At 48.2% G+C, this 14,480-nt stretch overlaps 1 protein-coding gene across 10 annotated transcripts in view; it reads right to left on the bottom strand.

The window, feature by feature from the left end:
- The window catches only part of PDCD6 (programmed cell death 6), a 16,595-nt gene extending 2,115 nt beyond the window's left edge, over positions 1-14,480 (bottom strand). Inside the window, exons 1-6 of one of the 10 annotated variants that reach the window (XM_023751752.1) lie at positions 14,288-14,473; positions 13,733-13,840; positions 13,268-13,329; positions 7,230-7,274; positions 5,825-5,983; positions 1,360-1,469 (exon numbers count right to left, since the gene is read on the bottom strand). In XM_023751752.1, coding sequence (XP_023607520.1) covers positions 1,360-1,469; positions 5,825-5,983; positions 7,230-7,274; positions 13,268-13,329; positions 13,733-13,840; positions 14,288-14,394 — 591 coding nt within the window. In that variant the 5' untranslated portion in view covers positions 14,395-14,473. Of the gene's footprint in view, positions 1-1,359; positions 1,470-5,824; positions 5,984-7,229; positions 7,275-9,392; positions 9,500-13,267; positions 13,330-13,670; positions 13,841-14,287 lie in introns of those variants that run through there. The other 9 variants (XM_023751756.1, XM_023751794.1, XM_023751764.1 and 6 more) reach the window with 9 other exon arrangements.

Raw genomic sequence — 14,480 nt, 5'->3', positions numbered from 1 at the left:
GGGGGGGGTGTGGATTCATCGTATCACCCCAGCTGCTGAGCCTACCAGTATATGCAGTAACCTTTGCTTAGGCAGAAATACAAAGATCAGATGTTTATTACGGGCCATAACCTCAAATGAAAGTCCTTATTCTAAAGCAAATCAGATACAGACCCTAATGAGATTTTACACTGCACCTTTCCTAGGGTGTTCAAACTGCTAACACGTCACCCAGCCGCACAGACCCCGAGGCAGAAGGAGGCCAGGCTCTCCCGTCCCAGGTCCCAGAGATCTGAAGCGTAAGAGTTAACAAACCTGGATCTGGAGAGACCAACCCACCAGATTCACTGGTAAAGAAATCAGAAAAACTTCACTTTTGACTGACCTATCATTTGAACAGGAAAATTTAAAAATGTGAGAATGTTTTCAAAAATTCCAAATTACATTAAAAAACCTCATGCTGTTCAGTGGATCCTAAAGCTGACAAGATGGAACCTCAACTTGGATTCAAGTTGCAATGACTTATCTTCTAGAGATGGGCTCTACCGAAATATTAATGGAAAAACTCTCTTTCCCCTAAGTGGAATTTGCTCCAGAATAATGCCGGGTGGGGGTTACAGTTATTGTAATTCAATGGCCATGGGTGATAATGTTGAATCTGAGAGATTGGGTTCATTTTACTGTCTCTACTACTGTTATTTTGGGGGGAAATTTGTCATAATAAAAATTTTTAAAGATATAAGTTTATTAGTTCTAAAGCTTAAAATATATGGAACTCGGATCCCTACCTAGAAACAGGAGCAGGACCTAGAAACAGGGTGGGAACAGCAGCACAGGATCGATTACTCTTCTGTCTTAAGAGGGCGTCTCTGGGTGAGCTCGTTAAGCTCTGCACTTAGTTCTCTTGGAGGGAAAGGGTGAGGTCGTAGGATGGACATCTCAGAAAGGTGTGGGGAAATGGGACAGGAAGCAGTCAGCAACTCAAGAGTTCCACCAACACCGCACAAGGACCCAAGGGCTTGGAGCCAGGTTGGGGACTTAGAGCTCACCTCACACAGGTAGGCAGGACAGAGGCAAGGCCACATGCAAAGTTTACCCATTTCCTCAGAATGAAAATACAACAACAATAGCAGAGTAAACAAGTAAATAACCCACTGTTTATGGGAAAACAACCTCTTCTGAATGGACTGCTTTATAATATTTGCAGGGGGAGGAAGAGCACCACTGTTTACACCTCAGTGTAACAGAAAAACATAGATACTTCTCCAAAGACAAGATCTTCTTTTAGAAGATCCAGAAACTAATTTTATATGTGTTTGACTCCATTAAATCCCAAATTCCAGAACTGCCCTTCCCTTTCTCTCCTCGGAGCCCAATTACCTGCAAGACGATGCAGCCCTGGATGAAATCGTCAAAGGCGATCTGTCCCCGTCCTTGTCTGTCAAACTTGCGGATGAGGATGTCATGAAACTGGTCAGAGAGCCGGTAGCCTTGAAAGGGAATCAGAGTAAACAGCGTGCCAGGGGAGGGCGCTTCCTTCAGTGCCCCGCTCGCCTCAGACACATGCCTCTTATCACAGCTCAGGATAAGCGGTCTGGGCTGGGGAGGGAACACACAGCACACATTTATTCCAACGCACTGTAAGCTACGCGAGTCACTCAGTGGTGACCACTGCTGGCAGGCCAGAGCATCTCCCTGGAGGGGGAGGAGTAACTGGAGGCAGGACCATACTGCCAGTTGAAGGATCCCGTGAACTCACTAGTTCACATCACACAGAAAGGTGGCTACCCTACAGACCACCCCACAGGGCAGCCAGGACCAGTTTCTTGAATGCAGCGCAGTGATCATTTTGAAAAGCCCTATAGCTAGCTGGAGCGTGATCCCATACACCAGAAGGTTGTGGGTTCGATCCCCAGTCAAGGCACTCATGGGAGGCAACTGATCAATATTTCCCTGTCACTTTGATGTTTTCTCTCTCCCTCTCCCTTCCTCTCTCTAAAATCAATAAAAACATATCTTCTGGTGAGGATTTTTTTAAAGCCCTTTACCAACAGATTTTATTACATTTATTAACCTAGACATGAAAGTTCTGAATAATTCAGCTGCCCTGGGTTAACTCATCACTAGAGAATCTCATTTTGAAAGATAAAATATCACTGACATCTTCCAATTAAAATGTAAGCCTAAGGAAACAGATTCAGTGACAGGTATTTCCCCATAGAAATGAACTGATTAGGAAATTGAACATTACAAGGAGTAAGGTAGCCTCACAAAGTTCAAAACCACTATAGGTTCATCCAATGTTACGCAGAGGGTCACCGATTCTGTTTTCAATTTACAAATGTGTCTTGAAAAGATCTCCAGCAGGAAGGTGGCTCTGAAGACGAGGGACAACCCCTGGGGGCCAACTAAACCAGGACACCTACTGCCTTCCCCTTCCTCCCCTCTCACCCCACTACCTGTATGACCACGGTATCCTTACTTAGTCAGGAGACAAGATCCAGGTGCCAAAATATTTTTACTGATTTTCAGTCTTGCTGCAGTCTTTGCAAGGAAATGTACACCCACTGTCTGAGTGAATTTCACAGTTAATTACCTGTATGAACACTTAACACTTTACTGGAAAAGATTCAAACATGCAAGCATGTGATGGTACCTTTCTGAGTGGCCAGTGTGCTCTGCACGCCTGTGACTTACATCCAGGGCCCCCCTCCCTGCAAGCTGAGTAGAAGACAGGATGCCCGACTTAGTCAGAAAGCGACAGCTGCCACTCCTCCTGCCCCTCTGGTTCTCATCTCCTCCACCAGCACCTGTGCCTGTGGTCAGGTAAGACCGGCCAAGGGTGGTGAGGGCTGAACTTGGGACACAGTGACAAGGCCGTGCCCATTCAGGGTGCAATGGTCTCCTGCCCGACTGGAAGGACAGATAAGATAGTAACAATGACACAGTAACTCCACAACCCACGACAAGGGAAGTGACTTGTGTCACCGCTGGCATTAACTCTCAGTGTCCCTGGTCCTCAATATTACTGCAGGGAAAACAAAAGTGAAGGAAGTCAGACTAGAAAAATAAATGATGTACAAGCCATGGAAAGAATATTTATCCGAGAGGCCAAAATCTGGGAGCAGTCAGTTCTCTATGAGGTCCTTCCAGTGAAAACCCAAGTAACAATAACTAAAAGGAGGTGCCCTCTGCTCATGGCCCTGCCCCCACAGCCTGGGGCCCTGGTCGGGACTGGCCGCCCTTCAAACCTGGAGTGCTGGCACAGTGCCTCACCCTGACCTGTGGCTGAGCACCTTTCTGCTTTAGCATAAAATGGGGGGGGGGGGGGAGAATGCAGCAAAAAGATGGAAACCAGTGATAAGTTCAAGGTTCATTACACTTTCACAAAGTTTTCATAAAAAACACTGCACTGGCTCAGTGGCCGCCAGGGCCGCGCGGAGGAAAGGGGAGTTGGGCCCGGCGGAGCTGCCCCCCAGGCCTGTAGTGGTAAGTAAACTCCACCCTGCGCTGGGGAAAGGGAGGGCTGGGCCCCGTGCACCTTCTCCTTTCCACGTCTCTGTTCATGGCATATAGCACCTACTAATAAAAATTTTTAAACGAATGGACTATCAAATCCAGAATGTGTGCTAGTCAGTCACACAGCGTTGCCAAGGTTGGCCTGGACACCCCCATGGAGCTGACAAAGGTCAGAGGGCACCGAAGTGCTCAACCCCGACTCCCTCAAGCCTCTGCTGAGCTAAAATCATCCCCCTCTGACGCAAGGCAAGATACTTATTCTTAGGGGTCAAGACTGAAGGGAACTTTTTGCTTCTGTGGCACATTTCCTAAGTTACAACAGAAAATCTTCCAAAATAATCAACATGGGAAAATGATGACAATGTTCATTTCACAGAAAAAAAGGCTTTGGAGAAGCCCTAGGAAAAAAAAAATCAAGAACCAATCACAGCCTTAACCGGTTTGGCTCAGTGGATAGAGCGTCGGCCTGGGGACTCAAGGGTCCCAGGTTCGATTCCGGTCAAGGGCATGTACCTTGGTTGCTGTCACATCCCCAGTGGGGAGTGTGCAGGAGGCAACTCATTGATGTTTCTCTCTCATCGATGTTTCTAACTCTCTATCCCTCTCCTTTCCTCTCTGTAAAAAATCAATAAAATATATATATTTTTTTTAAAAAAAGAACCAATCACAGGAAGAAACTTTCTGGAATAACTGAAGAAATGATGTGAAAGAGTCTTTACTCTCCAGAAAAAACTCAGCAGTCAGGAAGGATCTCAGCGCCGACAGGAGGGCCTGCCAGCCCTGACGGGGGTCTCTGCGCAGCTCCGCCGCAGCTGCAGACACCCTGGGTCTGACCCCGACTGGGAGGCCTGAGAGTCTTTTCACCAGGAGCTCCAGGGACCCGGTGGTCACAGCACTAAGTAAAAAGAGGGCTCTGGGCCTCGCCAGGTTAGAAAATGCAGTTCTGTGTGCCGTGATATACCTGAGGTCACAGGACTAGGAATCACTCCTAGGATCTGGGCTCCTCCCAAGTTCTCCCCAGCCTGCAGGCCCCTGGCTCCTTCCCTAGGCCCCCATCAGTCTCCCACCTAAGGGCAGAGCAAGATTAGTTGCATTCTGAGTTCCAACTCTAAGAACCTGAGGTCCACGTCTTGCCCAAACTCTGACCACACCTAGTGAGCTCCAAACAGCCTTCCTGTGCCATCAGACAGCCTCCACCTGGTACTATGTCTGAGCTCCTAAGGCAAGAAAAGAAAGCGATAGAAAGAGAAGACAGTCATAAAGTACATGACCAGAGAAAAATGGAGCGGGCAGGACCATGTTAACCATACTATAAAACTCGAAACACCTAGAAAATGGTACATTATAATCTAAGGTTTATTTTCTTTGGGAAGGCATTTATAAGCAGCCTTTTAAGAAAAACATAGAGCCCTGGCTGGTTTGGCTCAGCGGATGGAGCGTCAGCCTGCGGACTGAAGGGTCCCAGGTTCGATTCCGGTCAAGTGCATGTACCTGGGTTTCGGGCACATCCCCAGTAGGGGGCGTGCAAGAGGCAGCTGAATCAATGTTTCTCTCTCATCGATGTTTCTAACTCTGCCCCTCCCTTCCTCTCTGTAAAAAATCAATAAAATATATTTAAAAAAAAAAAAAAAAGAAAAACATAGAAGGGGTTTTGTAATATGGACCCAGTGAACACTAAACCAAGTAAAATTGTCTCAAATTAGAATCTCAGTGTAACTTCAAACCTTGAACAAGATCCCAACATTTCAGTTTTTCCTCTACAAAAAATCCCAACTTCCCTCAGATCCATGCATGGGTATCAGAGGCCCGCTGACCCACTCTGGAAAGGTACCATGTGCACACTCCTCACGGCACGGCACACGCACACCCTGACACGCACTTGAGAATGGGAGCTCGCGCTGACTTTAATGTTCTACCTGAGGCCCTCGATATGCGCTAGACTAGAGCTTAGGGAATCGTCACTTATGGGTATTTTATCATCTTTCTGTGTATTTTGATGTTTCATGAAATATATGCTACCCTACACTATCTTTTTCACTTACTTTAAATTGTTTCAAAGCTACATTCTCAATGTGCTTGTGACGTCATTTCAATTCACAAAAGATAAACGATTGCATAGCCCCTATCTCATTTTGGATGAAAAACTGCATTTAAAAGATGCATAAAAGTCTCCTCCAATAATAACAAAATATAAGTCGGTGTAATGTAAACAAAAATTTCACAGAGACTGGGTTAAAAAATCAGTAAGTTGAACAAAGTAAAAGAACTTCAATGGTACCTAGGTTCCAAAATGAAACATGCTACACAATCAAGGTAAGTGAATTACCAAAACCTGAAAGTGCTTGCTTGAGCTCGTTCTTGTCAATCATCCCCGAGTTGTCCCTGTCGTAGGTGCGGAAGACATTCTGCCAGTCTGTGATGTACTTCCAGACGCCCGTGAACTCGCTGAAGTTCACACCAGCCTTGTTCTCACGGTCAAACATTGCTGAGGAAAAAAGGAGCATAAGTGGTGCCCAATGAATGGAACCTCGATGTTAATCAGCAAGAAGCACAGCCGCAGCAGTTACCTCCCCAGCATGGACTCAGCCAGCAGAGCCCTGAGTGCTGCTAATCATGTTCATTGGCTGAGTCAGGGGCAAGATCAGCTCTGCTGGGGTGGGGCAGGGGGCCTGTCACCCAGCCACAGCCCCCCATGAAAAGGAAAATGGAAGCAAAACACACTATTAGAGCCACAATAAAAAGGATTCTTTACACTGAAGTAGGTTCTACAGAAGCACGACCACTTTGCGGGTGCTCTGAAGATGCCAGAGCTAAGTGCCCCTTACTCCCAGCTCCTAGTTCTGGGCCTAGAACATGGGGCCCCCTCCATTTCCCAGGACCGACATCCTCCAGCGGAGGTCACTCAATGAGAAAGAGATTCTACTGGCTTTAATGTTTTCTTAGAACCGCCTTTCATTTTTTAAAATAATCATCCCAATTCCAGGTCCAAATACAAAAGAACTACCACTACACTTACATAAAATTGCAAAATGGTTGCCCTGGCTGGTGTAGTTCAGTGGCTAGAGCATTAGCCTGCACAACAGAGGGTCTCAGGTTAGATTCCCAGTCAAGTGCACATACCTGGATTGCAGGTCCGATCCCTGCCCCCAGTCAGGGCCCATGTGGGAGGCAACCAATTGATGTGATGTTTCTCTCTCTCTCCCCTCTCCCACCTCCCTTCCATTCTCTCTAAAATCAATGGGAAAAAAATATATCCTTACTCCTCAGGTGAGGATTTTTTAAAAATCTATTAAAAAATTTGCAAAATGGCTAAAATATATGATATAAAAACTGTCTGAATTATTGCCATAAAAAAATGATAAATCATTTGGTGTCTCTTCAGGCAAGGCGATGATGGAAGCCTATAGCCTGAATGCTCTCAGTCTGGTCAGAACTACACTAAATTCAGTGAAGCTTCATGTAATAAAAAATCTGGGGATGGCTCCAGTCAGTGGTTACACAGGATAAGGGCTGCGTGTGGGGCGTGCAGTCCGGTGTGTTCATGAAATCTTCAGGGTTGGAAGGAACGATCGGACGTAAATTGACAGTAAAGAGTCAGTGAGGGGACAGAAGGGCGGGATGAAGGTCCACACCTGACTGGAGTTGGGGGAGAATAAGGCAGGAAGCACACGCTGCACCAGCAGCCCACCCCTGTCTGCCTGCACAGGCAGGACACCGGCGCCCTTACTTACATATGATTGACCTGACAGTCACAGGATTAAACGGAGTCCAGGTGCCTGAAAACAAACAGGAACTAAAGTAAGAGAGAGCGATTTGTACCTTCATTGATTTTTACACTCAGTAAAAACAAAGTCAAAAAATGCTTTTAATGTGGGGAAAGCAGTATCTCTGCCCATCCCCCACTTGTATAAAAAGAACCCTTTTTAAAATACATACACACACACACACACACACACACACACACACCTGTTTCAGTTCTGGGTGGGACATAGAGAGCCACTCCCGACCTTTGAGCTGCAGAGGGCTGGAGAGTCTGCAGGTGCCATGCCTCACACTCAGGGACACTGGGCTCTGCAGCACCTCCCAAGTGCCACTCCCACCCAACTCAGGGCTTGTGCAGGCTTCTCTCACCCTCACATGTAACCCTCCAAATGCATGCACACCCTCCACCCAACTCCTACCTCCCCTTTAAGCCTTGGGTGAAATGCTTCCTCAGGGAGCTTTCGCTGAATGCCCCACTCCAGGTCGCTAAGATCACTCCATATGCTCTGCCCGCACCTCTGACTGCCCCTTCTGACACCTGCAACGGCCATTACTCCAACAAGGCCAGTCCTCCCAAGAGAATAGGGGCCACCTGTCCCCGGGCATGACACACGAGTGCTGGACAGCACCTGTGTGCAGGAGTCACAGACCTTTGGGGGGAAGGTAGGCAGGAGTATGTACAGAAAGGTATGAGGAAAAGTCAGTATTATTGGAAACCAGTATAAAAAGAAAACTATGTTAGAGGAAAATTCCACATACAGGGGACTCTTCACTGCTTCACCCATGCCTGCTGTCCCCTCCCTCCCTTAGTGGCTCCAGGCACTGAACTGGTTTTCACAGAAGATAACCCTTCACTGACCAGAAGCCAGAAACCACAGGCACCCACTGGAATCCCTTCCTTCCGCCCTGTTCCCTCCACCTGATGCAGACTAAGTGGCCATAGGGGAAGAGTTGTGAGTTTGGGCTAAACTGAGCTGACTATGCAGAGCTGGAGGGGTTTCAGAGATGAGGCTGCACCCACAGTCCATCCCAACTGGGCACCATCAACCCCGGCCGTCAGCAAATGGTTTGGGGAACAAGTGTTAAACAAGAGCAGCACAAGTAAACTATTAAATAAGGCTGCAAACAGGCACTCTCGTGGTGAGTGCACAGATGGCGCACCTCAGAGAGGCAGGCCCAGGGGACCCAACTGTGCTGGGGAGCCTGAGGATTGGAGGGTCTGGGGCTGAATCAATGACGAGACCTGGAAGGTGGAGCCAAGGCTATAGACATCCATTCGTCCTTGTTAACCAAATGGGACCTAACTTCTACAGCAGTGGTTCTCAACCTTGGCTGCACATTAGAATCACCTGGGAATCTTTTTTAAATCCTGATTTCTGGGCCTCATCCTCCAGAAATTCTGTTTCTTTGTTATGGGCTGGGGCCACGACATTAGTAACAAAGAAACAGAATTTCCGGAGGATGAGGCCCAGAAATCAGAATTTAAAAAAGATTCCCAGGTGATTCTAATGTGCAGCCAAGGTTGAGAACCACTGCTCTACAGAAACCAGGGGCAGTAACAACAGCCAACAGGTAATTGACTCCTTGTTGCGTGCTAGTTCTGTGGCCTGGTTCCCAGGCAACATCAAAGCTTACCAACCCACAGTGAAGCCTAAACGCAATGTGCAGACATTTTGCACTTTGGTTATATTAAGCATTAAATGCACCTGAGCGTCAGCCTGAAAACCTAAACGGGTTTCTGCAGGAAATCACACTGCAATGCCAAGAAAGCAATTCCAACAGCACTTGCTGAAAGCAGAGGACACATCTATAGGTGGGTTTTGTCCACAAGCCCTTCTCCTCCAGCGAGCCTCTATCCCAGGTTTCCTGGGCCAGCTGCAAATTCAAACATTCCCATCTGCTCCTCCCAGTAACCACCGTGTCCAGGAATAATTGAAGCAATAGATTTCCTGTCAGACTTTTCCATAGAAATGTAAGTTCACTGTATAAGTCTTGTCTCAACTTCATCTCAACCAAAGAAAATAGAAACATACTATTATTTCCCCTGTAAGGTGAATACTCAACATTTCACCAATAATTTGGGAACAGTACTAAAACCTTAAGAAGCAATGCTGCACGAATGGTGTGCTTACGGAACATGCTGCCATCTGCGGGGTGGTCGGTTAGTCATTATTGGGGGCTTCAGCATTTTCCCACTTAAACTCCAAATACATAAATGAGTTTAGGAATTTATATCTGCTCCCTTCTCAACAGGGGAAATCCCACTCTGCTCTGGGATAATATATTCTGTCTTTTTACTCTCCAAAGAGTTTCTTTCTTGAAATTATGTCCTATTTACCACAAATTTTGGTTGATGTAGACTTTAGAGATGGTGAAGGGTTAAGTCCTTATAACATCGTGCATAGGAACAACTGAAACACCCAAGTACTTGGAATCTTTTTTGGGGGAAAGAGACTTCCCGTCATCACTGGCGATCTCTGCGCTTCCCTACAGCAGACCCAGAGTCCAGCTGTCCTGGGCTGTTTTGCCAGAGGAACTTGTGAGGAGGGGGTGGGAGCACCACAGGGTCCAGATGCGGTTCAACACATGGTTTGCGAGGACTTTGGTGCCTCTTCAGGTTCAGCAAAATCCCACATTTCACCAGTCATCTTCAAATAGCTACGACTGGAAATAGGGCCTTTCTGAAAAGCCATCTGAAGACTGACCAACAGTACAATGCCTACACCCTTTGATCTGATAAATGCCCCTTCTAGAAACCTGTTCTATGAAACTCTGGGTCCAATCACTGCAGTAGTTACATTAATGAAAATGCAAACAATCCAAGTGTCTAAGGTGAACACTGTAAACTCCACTCCAGTAGATCCAACAGTGTCTTGCAGTTCTGGACCAGGCAGGGTGGGAGCTGGTGGAGATGGGCTTGGCTGGAGGGGAAAAGGGATCTCAACTTCCAGTCGTCCTGTTTTTACACCCAAAGACAGAGACCAGGAATGCTGTGACCTGCCCAAGTCCAACCCTCCTTGTTTCTATCTGAAACTCTGGTGGGTTTCTAGGAAGAGCAGATGTGACAGGCCGTACTGAGGGTCCCCAGACCTCTCTCGGGCTCAACAACTAGCTAGGATGACAACATTCATGGTCAGCTTGTTAGAGCAAAAGGACGGAGAGTAAGACCAGGAAAGGCATGAGGACAAGTCTGGGGGAGACCAGGCACTGCTTCCAGAGCCCCCCGTGAACTCACACAGGACAATAGCTGATGACACACATGAAGTGTTGTCCACCAGGGAAGCTCCCCTGAGCCTGGGAGTCCGGGGTTTCTCTTGGGGATCAGTCACGGAAGCTCCAGATGCCAAGAGAAGACAGGTGCTTGCCATCCCCAAACTCTCAGTGTGAATTATCCAAGCAAATGGATGCAATGCGCTCAAGGCCTTCGGTGGGCAAAACACTCTGAACAGTCAGAACATTCCAGAGGCAGCCATCATCCAACAGACCCTTCCTGGGAACGTGCAGGCTCTGAGTAACAGCCTGCTGAGTCAGCCTCACCCCCATGCAGACAGATGGGGCTGGGGAGAATCTCACTCCCTCTGCTGCGTCTGGGCAACAAGCACCACCACCCACGACACTGGGCTGGGGCAGGAGAGGGATGCAATGTAGGGGCTATCTGCTAGGATGGTCTCGTTTCTTCAAATATGGGCTCCTCAAGATAGCTGGAACTCTATTTTGGTAAAAATACCTTAACAACATGAATTACTGTTTTTTATAGCATAGCTAAAAATGCCTCCTCAAAAAACATCAATATCTTATGTTAAAGCAAACCTTAAAGCACAAAAAAGGGACTAGAGCAAATTTTAAAAAAACACCTAAAAGTCAAGATAGTTTGTGAAAGGTTATTTTAAAACGAAGGCACAAGAACAGCCTTCTCTCTCTTCAAACCCACTGACCACACACGTCCTGAGAGCAGTCATTTTTGGAGGCTTTTGTACAAAGGACTCAGTGTGTGGGACCTACAAAAGCCCTTTGCCAAGGTGGTTTCAGCTCGACTTTAACAGAGAGCATGCCAAACCACAGGTCTAACTGAAGTGAGAGGCTATGCTGTTCTGTAATTTGTTTCCCACCAGCAATAAACTAATAAAAATGATTTTCTGAAATAGCCCAAAGTCCAGTTCTAATATGAAAACAAAAGCCCATTCCTGCCCTAACCAGTTTGGCTCAGTGGATAGAGCGTTGGCCTGCGGACCAAAGGGTCCCAGGTTCGATTCAGGTCAAGGGCATGTACCTTGGTTGCGGGCACATCCCCAGTAGGGGGTTTGCAGGAGGCAGCTGATCGATGTTTCTCACTCATTGATGTTTCTAACTCTCTAGTCCTCTCCTTTCCTCTCTGTAAAAAAAAAAAAAAAAATCAATATATATTAAAAAAAAAAAAGCCCATTCCTGGGAGAAAAATCAAAACTGAAAATAACTTCTATTGTATCAGCTACAGGAACTCAAGGAGGAGTGAAAAGAACCGACGTTGTCTACCCAGTAACCCGCTGGCCCTCATTTAGGAGACAGCTACAAAAATGTTTATAGGAGCAGGAGAGAAAGAAACACATAAAAGAAAAAGAAATGCTGTCCAAAGGGGGCACCCACTGATGTGGGAGGAAAGGGGTTTGAAGACTGGTGGGATGGGTGGAGTCCACCTCACAGCCAGGAGAGGCCGGCACTCTAAACAGAAGGAGCAGAGACTCGAGGCACTAGAAGCATTAGGTGGTCACCTACATGAAGAGACAGGTGGGAAAGCACCAGGCTCAGCGAGGGCCTGACTGAGCAGTAAACCTGAGATGGAATGTGAGCGGCAGCCCTGCTGTGCACCAGCGCTGTGCCCATGTGTAGTGGATGTTCAGTAGGTGATAACCATCATCATCACAGTCATTAGGAAAAGAAAAGCCATCAAAGACTCCAGCTGGCTCTTTGGCCAGTAACAGTGGCAGTAACACCACTATTCCTCATCCCAGCAACACTGAGGCCTTGCTTTGTGCCAGGCTCACACCAGTGTTCTGCATGCATTTTCTTGATTTACCGGCCCATTAACTGTGGGACACAGATCCAGAAAGGTCAAGTCCTTGCTCAAGGCCACATTCCTAGAACTGGTAAAGCCAGGACTTGAATCCAAGCAGGCTGACCCCGTGACCCCATCGAGCCCACCCCTTCCAGCAATTTAGAGTATTTGACCATCACTCTCAATTAAACAGATTTCACACAAATCTGGGCCGCACTCTCAAAACTTATAGCAAATGAACAAAAGGAGATGTCCAAATCAGTCCTCACTCACTGCAAAAAAGCTCAAAAGAAAAGCCTTAGCCAGTAGGGCACTCTCACTGTGGTGGACAACATCTGTAACATCTGATCACAAGTAACATATGATGTGAAGAAATCACCCATTTTGGTCAACACTTAGGAAGTTTTAACCCAGGATTTGCCAGACTGTAGCCTGCTGGTTTTCAGTGCTCTGGATATCTCTCTAGTTAACCCTGTCTTCTACTGGGCTAGTGTAACTCTAATAGTACTTCCCCAATTAATCAAGTTGAAATGGGCAAGAACTCAACTCCATGGAGAGCTGGCAACACACCACCCACAAGGGCTGTAACCCTCATCCCTAGCTGAATGTCTATAACTCTGCCACTGACAAGACCACCTCCCCACAGTCCGGTGGCTTCTGGGACCTTTCTAATCCTCTCCAGAAGGGTCGAAAAGATTACCTAAGAAATTCAATGATCTTCAAGACACCTGAAGGATATCTGTAGAAAGCTAAACTTCCTATCCCTCCCAAAAACCTACCCTCCAACCCGCGTTTCTCAACCAGCGTTTCCCTCTGCTCATCCACACAGTTGTTCCGAAAGGCATTTGGAGTGGCACTGACAACAACCAAGAAACCGCTTGGCAAAATAAATCAGAAGCACCTCCACCACGTGCCAATAATAACAGGTGTGTCAGGCTTGCAGTGCAGAAGTCCTGGTGGCCAGGTCCCACTCACCATTGGAGAGTGCTTGCTGAAGCTCATTGTCGGATATCACCCCGCTTCTGTCTTTATCAACCCTACAAAACGAAGACCAATTCAGCTGGTGATTAACAGTGTATGAGAAGCAAAACATGGCGAGCACAAACGTTTACCCCCACTGACCATCCTGCATTAATTCTGGCATGTTCCTTCCTCCCACTTTGTTCTGCTGGGGATTAAGCAGCCTCTGGAGCTCCTTCACTCCACCTGCCCAAGCCCACGTGGGTTCTCCCCGAAGTGGCCTAGTCATTTTTTCACTCTCGTTTTCCTTTCCCAGATCTTTCTCTTTGATTATCCCTTGACCTGAGTTATGCCTGCACCGGTTTCTCTCTTGTTCCTTTCTCTCAATCAAGTCATTCCGTGACTATGAGTCACTCACTTTTCCTCATTCATTCACCGGAAGGACGGCCATGGTCAGAAGGAGCCCAGGTAAAAGATCACCTGTCCCGGCGGCCATCACGTTCCAGCTTCTTTCCTGACTGCTGGCATTTAAATAGCGCTGGAGCAGAGTCTTGTTTCTGTTTATCTAAAACTAGCATCGCCAAGAGACTGTCCCGGAGGAGCAAGAACCCGCCCCTCAACTGCGGGCACTCGGCTGTTAAGGGGTAGGGAGTGAAGGCAGAGCTCCAGGGAGTCTACGGAAGGCGCCACACCTCGGGAGGGGCCGGTGCGAAGGAGGGGCCCGCGGCGAGGGAGAAGCCCTGAGACAAAATGGGACACAGGGCGTGGGACAGGAGGGGAGTGAGCAGAGCGGAGGCCTCGGGAAAAGTGGGGGGAGGGGGGGAGAGAATGGGGCAGGAGGCCAGGGGAAGGCTGGGGGAGGCGGAGCAGAGACCGGGAGACACGGGGAAGAGGAGAAGGTGGAAAATGGAGCAGGAGACTGCGGAGAGGCCGGGGGTGGCCCGAGTGCAGTCTGGCGGGGGGGATGGGGCAGGAGGCCGGGAAGAGGAGCGGAAGCCGGCGGACTCCCCTAAGTGCCCGCGCGCCCGATCTCACCTCTGGAAGACGTTCCACAGGAAGCTCTGGTCCGGCAGCGCCGCGCCCACCGGTGGGCCGGGGCTTGGGCCGGTCCCGGGGCCCGGGCGGTAGGGGTAAGCGGCCATGGGCCCAGGGGTGCGGCTAGAATGGGGAGTCAGAGGCGACACGGAACGCCTCGGGGTAGCTCCACTTCCGCCTCTGCTGGGGGCGT

The sequence above is a fragment of the Myotis lucifugus genome, unplaced genomic scaffold, assembly GCF_000147115.1.
Source record: "Myotis lucifugus unplaced genomic scaffold, Myoluc2.0 scaffold_0, whole genome shotgun sequence".
NCBI classification, from domain to species: domain Eukaryota; kingdom Metazoa; phylum Chordata; class Mammalia; order Chiroptera; family Vespertilionidae; genus Myotis; species Myotis lucifugus.
This window is presented reverse-complemented; position numbering and strand designations above follow the sequence as displayed.